Raw genomic sequence first — 18,074 nt, forward strand, 5'->3', positions numbered from 1 at the left:
ACACTATGTCTAGGGAGAATGATAAACAACCCCAGTTCCCTCAGCTGCTCCTCATAAGACTTGTGGCTCTAGACAACTCACTCATTTTGCTTTCCTTCTTTGGACATGCATTAAACTCAGCTACTCAGTAAATGGAGCAAATAAATTACTGTATTAAAAGAATAATATGCTTAAGTAAATACCATGCAAAATTAGCATTAGGATGATGTAGTCACTGAACATGTGTCCAGTAACAAGCCTTTTCTACAGAGATTGTCGCTTTTTTTGCTAGCCAATGTTTTCCAGCATCTGTAATATCTTTCTCCTGTCTGCTCCATCATAACCTTCACCCACAGGAATTATATTTTCTTCTAGGGAATATCTTAATTTATTAACTTGGCCTCTAAGGAAATGTAAAATTATATGAAGAATGTGACATGCCATTTATGAAAACTTCCTTGACTGCTCTCCAGGGACAAAATATGAAACTTCCTGCTGCCTACTCAGCCTGAGCACACAGGTCAAGTCATCAGCCACAGCAAGATCTAAAACGTTGTAAGTGCATCAGAGAACCCCAAAGAGATAGTGTTTACTTCTTAATCATATTTATATAATTATATGCCTTAAAGTAATATAAAAATGTAACATATATAAAAATGTAATATTTCAGTTAACACTCAAGCTGGCCACTGCAATGGAAGACAATAAAAATTTTACAAATACATTAACAAAAGTAGGGCCAAGGGAAACCTCAATGCTTTACTGGACATGGAGGGGAACATGGTAACCAAGGACAAGGAAAAAGCTGAGGGATTTAATGCCTTGCCTCTTTAACAGAAAGGTCAGTTATACTTGGATTACCTAGCCCCTGAACTGGTAGACAGGGACAGGGAGCAGAACAGATCCCTTGCAATTCAGAAGGAAGTAGCTAGTGGCCTGGTGAGCCACTCTGACACTTCCAAGTCTATGGGGCTGGATGGGATCCCCATGGGTGCCGAGGGAGCTGATGGAAAAGCTCACAAAGCCACTCCATCATTTTTCATCAGTCCTGGCTAATTGGAGAGGTCCAGGATGACTGGAGGTTGGCCACTGTGATGCCAATCTACAAGAAGGCCAGAAGGAGGATTTAGGAGATCTACAGGGCTGTCAGCCTGATCTTGGCAGCCAGGAAAGTTATGGATGATCTGTTGGTTATCTTGAGTGTGATCACATGGTGTGTACAGGGGAACATGCCTAGCCAGCATGGATTTAAGAAAGATGGGTCCTGCTTGAGCAACTTGATCTCCTTTTATGATCAGATGACCTACCTAGTGGATGAGGAAAGGCTCTGGATGTAGTCTACCTGGACTTCACTAAAGCCTTTAATGTTGTCTCCCACAGCATACTCTTGGACAAGCTGGCAGCATGCAGTGTGGACAGTTGCACTCCTCACTGGTTTTAAGGGCTGGCTGAGTGGCCAGGCCCAGAGAGTGGTGGTGAAGGGTGCTACATGCAGCAGTGTCTGTCACTACTGGTGTTCCTAAGGGAGTGTTAGGCCCAGTCCTGTTTAGTACTGCTGCTGATGATCTGAACTACAGGACTGAGTGCCCCCTTAGTCAGAGATGTCAGAGATGACACCAAGTGAGTGGCAGTACTCTCTGCTGGACAGGCTGGATCAATTGGCCAAAGCCAGTGCTATGGCATTCAACAAGGCCCCCAGCCAGGTCCTTAGGTCACAACAAGCCCAGGCAGTGCTACAGGCAGGGGAAGAGTGGCTTGAAAGCTGCCCAGTGGAAAAGGACCTGGAGTACGGGCTGAGAGCTGCTGAACATGAGCCAGGGTGTGCCCAGGTGGCCAAGGCCAATGGCATGCTGGCCTATGTCAGCAACAGTGTGGCCAGCAGGACCAGGGCAGTGACTGCCCCTCTCTACTCAGCGCTGGTAGGCCACACCTTAAATCCTGTTCCCAGTTCTAGGTCCCTCACTGCAGGACATCGAGGTGCTGGAGTGAGTCCAGAGAAGTGCTATGGAGTTGGTGAAGAGTCTGGAACAGAAGTCTTATGAAGAGCAGCTGAGGGAGCTGGGCGTGTTTAAAACTCTTTACAATGCCTGAAAGGACGGTGTAGCCAGGTGGGGAGTGGCCTCTTCTCCCAGGCAGCTGAAGACAGAAAAGAGGAAATGGCTACAAGCTGTGCCAGGGGAAGTTGAAAATCAGGAAAAATTCCTTCACTGGAAGGACTGTCAGGCATTGGAACAGACTGGCCAAGGATGTGGTGGAGTCACCATCACTGGAAGTATTCAAGAAATACTCAATATGGCATCTAGTGCCGTGGTTAGTTGATATGGTGGTGTTTGGTCAGTGGCTGGAATAAATTATTTCGGAGGTCTTTTCCAACCTTAATGACTCTCTGCTATCTCCTACTGTTGTACCCAACCTGATTATGCATTATGTTTTGAGAAGCCTCTCCCAGAGGTGCTTTGCTTTGCAAATAAAGGATGTTAGAATCACAGAACATCTCCAGCTGGGACTCTCTGAAATAGATGTCCAAAAGTGCATAGACATTTGCAGCTGAATTTGACAGCATTAAAAACTATATTAAAATTATTACAACTGAAAATTTAAGATCAGCAGTGCTAGTGGTATCACAATTCTCTACATGCATCATAACTTTACACCAAGCTTACTTCAGTAATAGAAGAAACTACAATCAAGACCCTCTACATGAGTGCACAGATAACAATCTTGGTGTTGTGTACTCATCAGGTACCATGTTCAAAGAATTAATTATATGTTGTCAAATAAAACAGTTACAAATTAATGTACGTGAACTCTTAATATAATTTTAAAACTGTAACAGTCCAGAACACTTTAAAAATCACAATTTTATTTGTGTTTAGTAATAGTCAAAGGCTTGCAACTTGTCAAAATACAGTACCTTTCCTGTCAAAAGAAGAACCCTTGTCTCTTCTGAAATGTAATTCCTGTCATTGCAGAAATCCTGCATAAAAATAAAAATTAGTTTGTATGTGATGTCTCAATCTCACCTCCTTATTTTTTTCCTATATACACTAAACTAACTACTCAGATGCAATTATCAAGAGTTACACATAATTCACACCACACAACCTGCTGACCAATGAATCAATCTAACAAAGATAGGTCAAACTTGTATTTTGGTGGAGATTTGCAGTGAGCATTACTGAATGATAGATTACCATATCTGAAATTGGGAAGAAAGTGACATGAATTTTTTGATATTATGCAAAATTGCTCTCCCTGTTTGTTCACTTGTACGTTTTTAATGGAAGTCCTAACAGAGGAAGAGAGGTGCCATTTTTTCTAAACAAGCTGAAAGTTGTTACTTTTGTCACCGAGTATCAGAGTTTACACAAACTGAAATCCTTTAACTGAATAAAGGCACCAGCTCACTGTTAGATGGCATCTGCCATTTCACAATTAAATAGAAAACAAATTTTGCTTAAACAGACCCTGGAAAGGCTGTTAATTAACAGCCTAGGGCACTGAAAAATGTCAGCCAGTACATTCTCCAGGACAAATAAAACATCAGGTCTGGTCCAGAAAATTTACTTGTGCTTCCCTTACACTCTTCAGAAGCAGGTCTCTTGGAGAGCAGTAGTGCCATTGCTGACAGCAGAGCTGCACTTGCCAAAGCTAGTAATAAGAGGACCAACTTGTACAGCAAGCAGAATAGCCCAACAGCTACTGACAGATAGTAACATATCATGAGTAACATAATGTCCCCTTTTTTTTCTGATTTGCATTCTAATTCAGATATACAGTGAAAAAATACACATATTGCCACATAGATGCACTTGTAAATCACACTAATGAAATGATTCAGCAATACATGCCAACATATCAGCATTAATTCCAATTAGCTCTCACCTGGTTACAAACATTTCTGTCATGTGTTCGTAATAGAGACAGCACAGCATAGAGCTGACATTAAAAAATTAATTGCTGATAACAAAATATGCATTTCCCCACTCATTATCTTATGGAGATAACCAGCTCTCAATCATAAAAAAAAAAGTATTTCCCCTTATTACTTTGGAAATAAAATCAACAAATTTACCTTTTCAGGTTGTGTAAAAAATTTGGTTGGCAATACAGGGTCCTTCGGTGAATCTGCATTGCACAAAGCACTTTTGCTGTTGATTACACATAGTGCTACATCACATACTGTGTAAAGTTTCTGGAGAAAAAAAGGAACATGCTTTAAGAATTACTCACTGTTTTTACAGTGTAGAAAGAATGCAGTAGTTAAAAAACTTTAAAATGTGTGTTTAAATAACCACCACTAAGGACATTTTTAAAAATTGTATCATAAACCATACGGATGGGTCTCAAAACACATGGAGAAGTCCTCATTTTTCATAATACTATTTATAAAACCTAGTAATACTTTACATGACTATGCTGTACAATTGAAGCTCTTGCTCAATCAAATCACATTAAATGATTTCTCATCTCTGCTAGAAACTAATGGGTTTAACAATAACTGTATAATGCAGTATTTCCTCCCCCAACAGCAGAAGATACTTATGTGAGGAAACTAGGCAGTTGTTAAAATAAGGCAGGTAATAGCAGGAATACTTTTTAAAAATGCAGGTATTATGTACTGGCTGAGTTCAGCAAGGTTTTGCAAGAATGAGATTTGAAACATATGGACAATGCTTGCAATTAGCAGTGTCTTTAAAAAACCATAAAAATGTCAGAGCTAGCTCTTTCAGACTTCCTGCAAATCCTGTTTGTGAAACCCTCAGTTCATCACCCAGCACTAATCTCAACTGCATTTCTTACTTCATTGGCCTTTGGCTCATCAGGAGACTGAGCATCTCGGGTAAGCTTGATGTTTTCTGACATCTTTTTCATGAAGGCATGGCTATTGTTTTCATTCTTTGTCATTAGAACTTCAAGCATGAACCACAGGCACCTAAAAGCCATAAAACCACAAGCAATTACACTCCAGCTTTTATACTACAGCTCCTACATAAAGCAAAGTTTTACAAAATTTTGTTAGCTGTACTAGCTTTTTTTTAAGAAACCAAAATCAGTCTGAAGACATAAACAGGTAACTTCATATAATGGTGTAAACAGAATCTAGACTTTTACCACACACAGTCTTAATTTTACTCCTTTGAGTAAACCTGCCAAATTAGTGTGCTTATTATTACATCTGTAAATACTGCCCAGCCAATCAACTTTCTCTTCCACATATGAAGAGAAACAGTAAATCTGGTGCTATCATCACCCAAATGAAATTCTGTAATCAATACCTTGAACACTATGTCCCTGTCAACAGTGGACCACGAGCACACTCAAGGCAGGCTTGAACAAATCATGCTGCTGCTAGACAGTTATCCACATAAGGTGTATTAATACTGCAGTTCAAATAGGAGAGGAGATCTAAAAAGCAGGTCAGATTCTTCCTGATGTTCTATATGGGAGGAAAATTCTCCCAGGTAAGACTTAATGGAACTAGGCTTCCTAGGTTTCTTCCTTTAAATCTAGTTTACTTAAAGTGAGACTACATTTAATTTTGACTGAAAGTTTGTTTTAAAAATTTCTCAATTAGATATAAAGCCCAACTGGTCCATCCATGCTATCATTTGCTATCAAGCTCCACCACTGCATATGGTTAGAGGGTCAACAGTCACTGTGAGGGAAAATAGTACTTAGCTGGGAAAGACACACAAATTCCCTGTTCACAAAAGCACCCATCTTCTTACCTGGTACAAACTGTAATGAAAGAAATGAAGGAACATTTCCCTCAAAAGCTCAGAGGCTAGTGCTCCATCAAAATACTTACAGAGCTATCTGGTATTCAGGAAACTAAGATGTCTCTAGTCTGACTTGCATCCAAGAGCTACAAAGGCTATAGTAATCAATCTGTTAGACAGCTTTACCTCCATCTATCCACTGTTTTCAAGTATTTGAATAGGATGAATACAGGACCAGTAATATACCGCCCTGACCCAGGTTCTGCAAAATGCAGTGTTACTCCAAGATTACTACCAAGAACACATTATACTCTGGTAATTCCAGTTAACTCATGTCAAATTCAATAGCTCGACTTTCTCACCAAGTCAGCAAATTACATAAATAATTATCAACTCTGAACAAGACCTGTCCAAAACACCAAGCGGATTTTATATAAAAAAATATGCACCTAGAGAAACACATAAAGTCATTCTTTGTATCCATTTCAGTAATTTCAGAATATGAATTAGAAAGAGAAAGATGCTTGAGACAGTATAAAGATAAAAAACAACCAACCCCAAACATCACCCTGCAGGATAAGCTTAAAAAACTTCTTCAGTAGCACTGAGTATCATAGATAATGGTTCAGGAACTGCTAAGCATGCATTTACTGCACATCAGTGTATCTACGCCATGTAAACCAAGACAAACTAGGGAGACACCTAAAAAATACACTGCAAAGCCTGTTCTTCCAACTTTGCAAGCATCTATGTTAACACTTTAAAGTGAACACTAAGACATTCAGAGCTGTTAAAAGAAACACTGTATCACACTGAATGGAAAACATTTTTCTCATATCTCGGGAGACTCTTCAGAGAAGTATTCCTGCCAAAATTCCCCTACAGAGTATTTCTTTGTTTGGAGCAGTCCCTTCTGGCTAGTTCAGCCAGTCTGTGACAAACATGAGGGAGGAAATTCAACAACAAAGAAAAGCTATACAAGGACTGTCCAAAAAAGCTCTACACACTAGAAAGTGTTTCTCAAAGAAAGTATTAACTCAGTGACTGCAAATCAGAACTTGTTCCCATGCATTTTGGATAAAGTACATGCTGGAGGATGCTTTCAGATGTTGCCAGGAACAGAGAGTGCTGGGACAAAATGTAGACTTGTTGGTAAGGTAAAAAATCTTCAGTGACTTCAGGTTTGACCTGAATTCACACCTGATTCAGGTGTGTGTCAAGTAACTTGGAAATCAGAACACACCAAGCTTTTCATTTAGAGAAAGAATCGAACTGTGAGACGTGAAGGTGCAAAAAGCATTAAGATCTAAACTAGTCTATTGGTGTCAAGAAGAACTTTTTTTTGGATAATGAATATTGTAGTATGTGGTTTTACATGCCTAATACAGAATCAACAAAGCTCACTTTTGTCAAAAATTACTACAACAAAAAACTAAAACACTAAAACCAGAGCTGTGTAGTGGGAGAGATAACATGCTTTAACAATTCTTAAGTGTTAACTATTTTTTAAAATTTTAAAACTCACTGCAAGGCATAAGGAGTAAAAGAAGTTTAATCAAGATATGAAATATTATTTGAGGCACACAAGAAGGTCTGAATGTGGAACTAGTACAGAACACGCTCCTGCCAAGTATGACAGTACTGTACACACTAATCTGTGCTGAATACATTAAGAAGCACAAAGCCTGCACTGCTGACGGATAGTGCAAATGGTAAGTCAGCAGCAAACTTGGAATGAATTTTGGTAGGCTAGCATTGAAGGGGAAAGTAAGTTTCCACTGAGGCAGGACCTACCTAGCCTCACTATTTTTAAGTCTTGGAGAAGCATCCTATTTTAAAAGTTCCAAAATGTTTGAATTAACATTACTTGACATCCAAGGCACAAAGACAAGACCCAAAAATCATTACTTACTTTAGAAGCATACACAACTCAGTAATTTGGTATACTACAGTATGACCTACAAGTTACTATTTAGCCTTTCAGAATATACTGCTAAGCAGTTGTTGATGCCTTCTTCCCATTGTTAGTGCTCCATATTTCCATTTTCCACTTACTGGGTTGCAAGACACTGTTGATAAGCAAATATTTCTTCTTCCTAATTAGTTTCTTCCTCTTCCTAATCAGTTTCTTTCCAAGTGCAGAACATTTCTCAGAGTAAGAATTCTAGAATCACTTGACACTTACTCTTTGACATCACGAAGCTGATCAATATCCTGAGGTTTTGTGAAATCTGGATCATGTGCCAGTAAGTGAATCATATATGGTACCACATATTCAGGCAGCAAGGACAGCAATTTTTCTACAGTAACAACAACAAAAAATTGCTTCTATATTACCACATACACGTGCATCATATGAAAAACTTTTTCAAAGTACAACTCTTTCAAACACAAAATGTAAAGTTTTGACTTATATGTTCTTCCAATTGACTTTACTTTTAATTAATCATTTTAAAAACTGAACATGTCTTTCTACTATAAAACTACTTGGTCTTGCTTCAGGAAAAAGGTCATAAAGCCTAAAAATATCATGACACAAATTTCTGGTTTTTGAGCAAAACAACTACAACCATAAGAGAACTGTATTTTACATCCGTAATTCTAAGCAATGTACAGAGGAGTATTTTATAGTTTGTGCTAATACTGAACTAACTAAATTTAGATTTGAATGTGTCTAATATAAAGATGAGAAAACAGATTAAACTTATCATGTTTCTTCAGAAAAGCCAGTTGCTTAAGGTTTAATAATTATTCCTTCCAGTTTAGTATTATTGTATTCTTAAAAAATTTAGTGAAATACTAACCATTAGCCATAGGATTCTGCTTAATATATTCTCTTCGTATACTGATGTTTTTGAGCAAGCACTGTCTGGCATGTGCTCTTCTCTCCTTCACAGGGTCTTTGGCACACAAAGCAAAGATTGCCATATATTCCAAAGGGAGCAGTAACTTCACAAGTGCCTTATGCAGCTTCTGGGCAAATATCTGCCTCACTTGGTAGCATTCATCCTACAGCAACACAAATAATGAAAGTGCAACCATCAAAATCCTGGTCTTACGGAAAAATAAAAAAGGCATTCAAGGTAGAATTATAAGGAGGCTTTTTAAAAATACGAACAGAAGCAACATTATAAACATTTGAAATTGAAACTGCAGAACTCTTGTGAAAGCTGCAGTGAGGTACAGAATATACTTTGTAGCAGCAACAAAAGCTCAGACATAAGGACTCGGAACTCAATTAAGGGTCACTTCAATTCTAATGCAGTTACTTACATTAATGACGAGAGCACAGAGCTGGAACTGTTCTGGGGTAATTATTTCATGGTAACAGGGTTCCTGTGCAAGCTTCATTATTGCACTACCAGCAGCTAATCTCAGTCGAGACATATCTGATTTACTAAACATGGCAGAGAAAAACCCCAAATAATTAATCACAGCTCACCACAACTATCCTTAAATTACCTGCGTGTCTCAATTTCTTCTTTTTACAAGATCAATGACCAATCAATAAAGTCCCAGTAACACAGCTCCAGATCAAGCTAAATAAACCCTACCAAATTTGTGAAAAATAAAGTGCTTTACTTTCCCCATAAAAAAACCTTTCATTTCGTTGTTTTACTCGAAGTAGATGAGTCAAGTTTCTTGTTTTCCTACCACTGTCTAAATGAAAGCAACACTTTTGCCATAGTTTCTTTCTTTCCTTACTTCACCCTCAGGATGAAGTTGAGGTGCAGCTACCTCAATGTCGGAATGAAGAAGCTCCAACCAAGATAGAATCTAACATGTTTGGGAGGTGGCTATCACTCAATTGCTTTCAAAGATAATCTCTGCAGGCATTCTACTCTCTACACTGCCTTTCACTAGGAAGATAATCTAATTTGGAACTCTGTAGGTATTAGCAAATTGCAAGAAAGGGAGTATCTAACAATTTCATGCTGCCACTCCACTCCTAATATTACTACTCTGATCAGATCTGTAGCCAACATGGTGCTGACCCTACCATTCCACAAGCACTCTAAAAGAACCAATATTCTTTGAAATTCTAAAACAAAATTTATGGAAGCTTGTAAGGAACAAAATCTGACCTGATTCGCTTCTGTTCTGTCAGGTCTCCTTCGCTGACGAGCATAGCTGACAACAACCGGAGTGTGGAGTTGGCGGATTTTGACTGGTTGTTTTTCATACCCAACAACCACCGTACCAAAAGTTTAATTGCCTGCACCTATTGCACACAAACAAATCAACAATCAACTTACTTGCCAGAGTTGGTAAGTTACTAAAACCTACTGTTGTCAAATTGAAATTGTTATAGATTTCTGTTTATTAGAGCTGATACATTTTTAAAGGAACAGAATGAAGCAGTAAATATTTAGAATGAAGAAGCAGCAGTATTTCTGACCTCAGGAGACAACAACTATGGTCCACTGTCTTTGCAGATTTGCATCTGCAAAGGATGCAAGATATTTGATATATGATTAAAAGTAAAAGCAACTAGATAAAAAAAATAGAAATGCCCATAATTAGATTCCCATTCATCGGGGTCTCAATTTATTTCAAATCTGTTTACAAATGAGTGAAGTCAAAGTCATATGTCTTGTAAGGAAAACTAAACTTTTGAACTTCTTGATCTTCTCAGTACTCTGAATAATTAATATCAGTAAGTGAAGACAACAGAATGCATAGTTTCTATCAGTTTTATCAGTTTTGTGTATAACCCACAAAAAATATTCTAACAGGACTAATACAAAAACACTTGAAAGGACTTATTCTAATATACCCCATTGCACAGCTTGAAGAAGAGTAAATTTTTAATTGCAGATGTACACATTATTGCTGTCAGTAGATAACACACCTTTGCTAGTACTTCTGGGGAGACTTCTTCATCTGGAGACCACAATTTTCCATTTTTCTCACCTGTTGACTATAGACATTCATGTAAGTATACAAACTGGTTTAATCCATACAGAAAACGAAGAAGTAAAAATAGAAGAAAGTAATGGATTAGGCTTTCTTTTACAAAAAAATACCTATTATAATGCAATTACAGAACATTACTTTATAGACTCGTTCGACAAAAAAAACTCTATTCTCTACAAAGTTCATAACAGGCTAACAGCATAGTACGCACTTACAAAAAAAAAAAAAAAGATAATCTTACCCTGTCATTCATTAGGAGATCTTTCACAATGAAATTTGCGACAACAGATTTCATTGGAGAAGCAAACTGGTCTGGAGCCAACATAGAAATATGACCCAAAGAGACCAAGGGAGTTATAAGCTGTTCTGGTACATCAGCGTTCAAACTTCTACTAAGAGGCTGGGGAAGGAAAAATTTTTAAAAATTCAAAATTCAGCTTCAGTTAATAAATTAACATGTCTTAAAATAGTTATTTTACTGCTGTATTACTTATGCATTTCACTGTTTTTCTAAAAGTATTAATAAAATTAGCAATCAGAAGTATAAAGAATAAAATTTCCTATTCCACAAGAGTAAATAAAAATCTCAGGTAAGGGCAAACCAAATTCTATATTCTCTTCTTATTTTAACGTGAAATACATTCAAACCTGAGTGACATGGGAAAAAACTTTGACTTAATTTTGTTGTGAAGTTGTGAAAACCTGAATCCCAACTGCCAATAGAAGAAAACAACAGCCAAAACCTTGGAAGCCACCAGAGACATTTATTTCTATTAGCTGTCAGTATTTACCTTCCAGGTAACAGTCACCAGGATAATTCCTGTATCACCCTACACCACTGCACCAGTGGTATGAGGGAAGGAACAAGCACTCTCACAGAAGTCTAAACAGAAATCAAACTCTGCAAGCCTAATTCAAAGCTTTTCACACTTATAAATTATGCACAGGGTCAAAAACAGCCAAGATTATAAACCAAAAACATTTTACAAGTGCAGATTAATAATATTATTATTTAAAAGACTACAGTGAGAAGTATAAACTGCTCTGTATAGAAAGTCTTTTTGCTTAATAACTTTTCTAAGGAAGCAGTAAGTGAGCAGTAAGCTGATGTTTGAGCTTACAGCCAAGTTGCTCTGCACCAATTGCTTTAGTGAGGCAAGGCTCTATGTGTAAAGACCTTACAGCTGGGTAATTCAATATAGCATGACAGCAGGGCATGTTATCTCTCATTTAGCATCTCCTGAACACGTCCCCATAGGAATTGCTGTGGATCTGGCCAGCATATTTAGCTTACTTCTCCCAAACTTCTCCCATGCAGATAAAAAGAAAAACCTTCAACTATCAGACATGAGAATACTAGTAAATTGTGATTTTAAGACACGAATATTAATGACTTGCGATTGTAAAATTAATAACTTAACTACCATACACCTACAGGCTTCCTGACCCCATAAACTGTTACCTGTCAATAAACAGTAGGAATTAATTTTAAATACTACTATCAACTGATAACAGAAACCAATCTTAAAAACAAAAAGACAACACATACCTCGAAGATCTGTGCAAGTTGTACTTCTTTATTTGAAAATATGGCATGTATACAGTGAACAGCTTGTTTTGCCTGATGAGGAGTGCCTCTTTTTGCTTTCTGATGCAAAATCGGAATTAGTGTTCTGTGTGAACAGTAAATAGAATACTTCAAAATGCAATTTGCAATCTACAAAAAAATAAGTATCTTCACACACACAAATCTATCATCACTATTTTATAAATAAAGTAGTCCTTTGAAGTCTGTTCAGGAAAGATCACAATCGAAGTAATAAAACAGGATGGAACTGTATTTAGCAATACTTGAATATCTGACTGTACACATACAAGAAGGAAACAGCCCACAGGGAAAAAAAAAATCAAACGTAAAATAAAATAATGATCAAATAAAGCTATTTAGGAAGACAAATCTAAGGTGGGGGCAACATTACAATTTCAGGTAGGATGAATTCGTGGACTTACTATCCAAGTCTGGGAATGACAGGGCTGAAGAAAATCTGTGAAAGCTAAGAATAATCACTGAACATCAGTGTGTTTACAGAACTTTTAATCATATACTCAACGTATACCCAAGTAAACAACTGCTTTGCTGTGAGATTTTGAATCTCCTGCAATCTATCTGCTGATCAGAAGGCACAAAGGAAAGCGCAGGGCAGAAGCCACTCCCGATACCAGGTCCATGTTGGTCAGACTGTTCAGTGTCACTCCCCAGGCAGTGCTGGAAGGCAAGCCTGTCTCCTCAGAGCTCAGCAGCTGAGACACTAACTCAGCAGGTTCACCTGGCAACTCACCCAGGAACTAACACAAAAAACTTCCTAAAAGAGTCAGACACAGAAACATCCCCAAAATTTTTCCAGCTTTCTGGAAAAGCTCTTTTATAGTATTCAGTAAATGTACTATTCAGCACCCTGCTGACATATTGTACATAATCAAAATCAGCAACTGAGGCTAAAGAGCAACTTGCTGGGTTGAAAGAATCAAACCTCAGTTTACTGAAAATCCCCACAAAATCCAAAACCAAACCAAAGACACTGAGAAACATGTTAACAGTATCCTGAAGTAAAAAAAAAAACTCTTCTCAAACCTGCTAAGATTCTACAAATTTGATTAAGAGCCAAAACAGGACAAAATTCAGTAAAACCTACAGTTAACATAAGCTTCAATGCCTAACCTACAGCTTTCATGGTGTTAAGTACATGTACATTAAAGTGTCTTTGCCAGGCCTTGATGCAGCAGTCACAAACCACATCTTAGCACACCCCAAAGTGACACAAATCTGCAAAAGGTGAAACCTGAAATGTTGACATGCACCTTTACACGTTTACATCTACAAGTTTACACATGGTCCACAGGCTCTGTTTGAGTATGGCCAGTACTTTCATCAGGGTCTCGAGTCATATGGTAGTCTTTGTCCACGAACTGGTACAAAACCCCTTATTCATCTCCTATACAAGAAAGAAGAACTTGAGCTGCTGCTGGGGAACGCTGCTTCAAGTGACAGCAAGTCGCCTGCTCACAGAAGCTTTTAAAAAACCCCAAAATACAAAAGGTCCCTTGAAACAAACTATCTTGTTGATTGTATCAGATCATTCATTTATGATAAAAATTTCTGAATATATGAAGTCTGAAACATCTACTTCTCCTCGGAAATATTTCTCTTTGTGTCAACTGTAAATACTGACTGTTTTTTTGAAATGCCAATCTGACTTGCTTGGAAACCATGCCAAGGATGCTACCTCCACTCTAACAGTTACATTTTTAAGACCTCCCAGACTAAACTTCACCAATACCTGGCTAAGGCACAAAGTCAAAGAAATGTCAGCATCCAGATCTTTTGAGAGAACATGATATAGCCCAACAATATAGTATTCATTAAATTCTGGTAGGGAACCAAAGACACTTAGGACTATACTGGGGACTGTACTGACAATGTGGACTGCTGGGCTTTTCTTTCTTTTTACCCCTACAAATGTCTTAAAATGCATCTCATATACCTGTATTTGTAATTCTTTCGTCCAAAATCTGACCCCCATTCAAAAGAATTGCTGAGGTTACAGCTTTAATTTGCAGAAAACTTAGAAGTATACACTTTGCATTTTAGCATGGCAAGATCCAAAATACTATTTCAACATATGAGAACTTGAAACCTGCGATTTATTGTTTGGACAAGTTAGTTAATGACAGGCTGATTTTAAGGTTTCAGATCTTACTCACAAGGCATTTAATAGTCTGTGAATACCTAGTGGATTATGCAGCTTTAATCAGCAGCACAGCATGAACTGCATGACAACTTACAGACAGACAAAATTATTCTTTGCTAGAAATCCATGCTTGCTTTTAGATTTTGCTTCCCATCTTGTTTAATAACAAACAGAGCTGTTAACCGTATCACAGATTGCATCTGCATTCCTTACAAAGATAGGAAAAATCGTGTGAAGGACAGATATGAGTAGAAATTATACCAAGCAATCATATCTTTGCTGTATTTTTGCTGTTGCTTATTTTGTAACCTAAAAGATTTGCTATGCACTGGTTTTAATGTCTCTATTATAAGAATATTTTGTAGAAGTACCTAACATGTTCAATAAACACATAAAAAGCGTGAGAGCACAGAATTAAAAAATGAAGGGATATGGACAGAAAGGTACTGAAGGAAATCAAAATCATGGAAGAGAAGATGTTCATATGAACAGGACTAGATAGGGGCAACACATCAAGGGGCAGAATTCCAGATATGAAAAGCAGCACGTAACAATACTCACGATCTTATCTGTGGCAAGTCTGTTTCTATTTTGTGACCCGTGTTTCTGAAAATCTGTATGGCTGCCTCAGCTACCTTATCATCTTCCATCCTGAGGCACTGCAGTAGAGACTCATAGGTCTCTGCAGAGTGGAACGAGGTAGGATGTGTAAAGGACAGAACCTGCAGACACACATTAAAACAAAGATATATTTATTCATAGTAAATGAATAATCAGAAAAACAAAATGATGACTGTTTATGGACAGTACTATCACCATAAATAGCTGTTACATGCCCATACGAAACTATTACATTCAATAACTGCATTGTGGAGAAGATTATATATAAATTTCAAATAAATTAATCTAGGTTTTGCTTTTCATGTCCTCCTGTCCTCCAAATATTTTGTAAGATACTACACTATTTGAATATATAAAAACACATTTCTTCAAATTAACACTTATTCAAGAGTATTTGTTTATATTGCAACCTATTTAAGAACACTTCTTTTCAACCTAATTTAACTGAACTGAAATTTTAATTTCTCCAGAATCTATAGCCCCTGAGCAAAAAAGAAACTAAGAAGGTTAAGACATCTACAAACAAAACATGGGCTACTGTTTTCAGATACTTCAAATCCTTCTTTCTCCTCCTTCCACTTACCAGCACCACTGAGAACACAAGTTCCTTTTTTTCTCTTCAAGGTAGCTCTTGAGCTAACTGCTAATTCTCCTTCCAGTGTCATACACACCCTAAAAAAGATGTCTCTCCCAGTTTCCCTGTTTCTCTTCTCACTTTACCTCTACACCTTCTTCTGTACAATTTCCCTAAGCAGAAACCAATTTCTTCTTTAACATGTAAATTTCAACACTCAGCACCCTTTTCAACACATACTTCTTCCAACAAACCATCTCTTCCATTATTCTTCTTTCATGTGATTATCAATAACCAGTCTCATACATTAAAAAAGTAATTATCTAAACAATAACTACTAAATCCATGCTAATATTAATTTATTACTCGTGCCCCTTTTGTCCCTTCCATTACAGCTGCATTAATGTAGATTACCTTGAGAAGTTCAAGCCCTGCACGAATAGCAGTATCAGGACTTACACCCTCCTCTTCATCATCAGCTGTCCCCTCTATGGATTTATTCATTAGTTTTACTAGTGCACTGAAATGAGAGATACAAAAAGGAACAAAGAAGTAAGTATAACAATGTTAAAGGCTGGAGATACAAACAAGATTATTCGGTTTTCACAACACACACAGGGAAAGTAACAGTCCTTCAAGGGTGGTGCTGGCATTGCTGTTTGGTTTTTGCTATTTTCAGGATATTATATTAGTCCTTTTCCTTCTAATTTCACTTTCTGCAAAACGAATTCTTAAGGGGGGAAAAAAAAAATCCACCCAAAAAACCCCCACCATGCTGGTGGAAATAGATCAACACATACTTGTAGAAGTTTCAGAATGTAATTAGGTTGCCAGACAAGTCTCAAAAGCAATCAAAACATTCTCTTACACAATCCCAGAAAAGCTATTCAGATACTATATGGAAGACCGTGCTGCAGTGAACTATGTGAAAAATTATGTTCATAGTTTTCACCTGAAGCCTACAAATAGAGTTTTCACCACAAACTGCTACATTTTAAAAATAATTTTACAGACAGCACAGCAAAGCAGCATCAAAAGAAATTGCATCCTCTAGGTTGCTGGGAATGAATACATCTACATAATTTTGATTTACAACTCACCCACACATTTAGTACTAGGACAGACCAATTTAAATACCAAGAAAATTATTTTTTCTTTCGCTATTTCCAGCATAATTTAATAATTCATGGTCAGTTGTTCAAGATATTTCAAACTTACCTAATGGCTTCTGAGTCAATATGTACAGGGGCAATTCTTTCCAAAAGAAATTTGACCATTTCCAGAAAAGGATTTGTTGGCTGCTTAGGATTTGCAAGTTTCCGGGCTATCTCCCTCTACAAGAACATTAGATACAAACAGGAATTATACTCATTTTACTTATTTCTTTAACATGTTGAGTAAGCTAAATATAGTTAATTTTTTTACCACAGAGATTGTCTATATAATCAGTGAAATGTTTTTTTTTGGGGGGGGGGCCTGTTGGCATCTCCACGCCTCTCTTCATCACGTTACATTCAAAGCAGACACACTTCACAAAATTATTTAAATAGGTTTATAGTTAAGAGTTCTTCAGGTGTTCTTAAGAATTGCAGCCTAGATTCAAAATAGCTTTAAGGAAGAGAGAAGTGCAGTGCACAGAATGTATATGTCTGTTGTCAAGTGTAATCCAGAAAAAACTGTGGGTAACCCTGGCAGTACATTAGATTTCATAACAATGAGAAAATTTTCCTGGTCCCTTCCCTGTAAAACTTCTGAGCCATTAGACAAAACCAAAAAGTCTATTTCTGTTTGTAGATGCTCTTTGTGATCTTTGTAATCTCTGTCAATGATATTGCTTATTTTGCCTTAGACCATAAAAAAATCTGTGGTGATTGGCAGAATCTGGGAAAGTACATTTTAATATTAATGTGTGTATTTTCATCAAAGTGGTTAAATAACATGAGAAAAAGAAAAGTGATCTCAAAATACTATTCTAGGATGAAAAATAAATTAATAATATGCAAATGGTAACAGATGACTTGCTGGTACTTGAAAGCTGAATCGGTGTGAAAAGACAGTTTGGGAACCCCACCAAAAAACAAGCACTTGAAATAAAATATTTTGAAGAAATAAATTGGTCTTTTACACATTATGCTTGATGCAATCTCAGGAAGGAATAAAGCTAATGTTTTCTTAAGATAATGACTGCAATTATCTTTTCCCTAATCTCTACAGGTTAATCGAAAAGGCATTTTCTGAAAATTAGAAACAAGTAAAAACCATATTTAGGTAACTAAGGTGACCATTAATTCCAGGTAGCAGTTTTAAGCACAAATATTTATGGTATTAAAGTTTGCTTTTCCATTTCCTTACCACACAGACATCTGCCTGTTTACAAGAACATGTAGGGCTAATTAACAGTTCAAGCTGGGACCGAAGTTTCTCATCATCACCCAAAACCTGATTGAATTTCTTCACAAAATCTTGTGCTTTTCCAGGATCTGGAAGGTTTTCTGTATGATTAGAAACAGT

At 37.1% G+C, this 18,074-nt stretch overlaps 1 protein-coding gene across 2 annotated transcripts in view; it reads right to left on the minus strand.

Annotated features, from left to right (window-relative positions):
- PDS5A (PDS5 cohesin associated factor A) overlaps positions 1-18,074 on the minus strand; it is a 79,173-nt gene that overhangs the window by 8,669 nt on the left and 52,430 nt on the right. For both annotated transcript variants that reach the window (XM_030270949.4, XM_030270948.4), the window contains exons 16-29: positions 17,916-18,055; positions 16,782-16,897; positions 15,978-16,083; positions 14,930-15,090; positions 12,169-12,292; positions 10,861-11,019; positions 10,555-10,623; positions 9,788-9,924; positions 8,976-9,099; positions 8,507-8,711; positions 7,888-8,002; positions 4,783-4,915; positions 4,055-4,174; positions 2,894-2,956 (exon numbers count right to left, since the gene is read on the minus strand). In XM_030270949.4, the coding sequence (XP_030126809.1) occupies positions 2,894-2,956; positions 4,055-4,174; positions 4,783-4,915; positions 7,888-8,002; positions 8,507-8,711; positions 8,976-9,099; positions 9,788-9,924; positions 10,555-10,623; positions 10,861-11,019; positions 12,169-12,292; positions 14,930-15,090; positions 15,978-16,083; positions 16,782-16,897; positions 17,916-18,055 (1,772 nt within the window). The remainder of the gene's footprint in view (positions 1-2,893; positions 2,957-4,054; positions 4,175-4,782; positions 4,916-7,887; positions 8,003-8,506; positions 8,712-8,975; positions 9,100-9,787; positions 9,925-10,554; positions 10,624-10,860; positions 11,020-12,168; positions 12,293-14,929; positions 15,091-15,977; positions 16,084-16,781; positions 16,898-17,915; positions 18,056-18,074) is intronic.

The sequence above is a fragment of the Taeniopygia guttata genome, chromosome 4, assembly GCF_048771995.1.
Source record: "Taeniopygia guttata chromosome 4, bTaeGut7.mat, whole genome shotgun sequence".
Lineage (NCBI taxonomy): Eukaryota > Metazoa > Chordata > Aves > Passeriformes > Estrildidae > Taeniopygia > Taeniopygia guttata.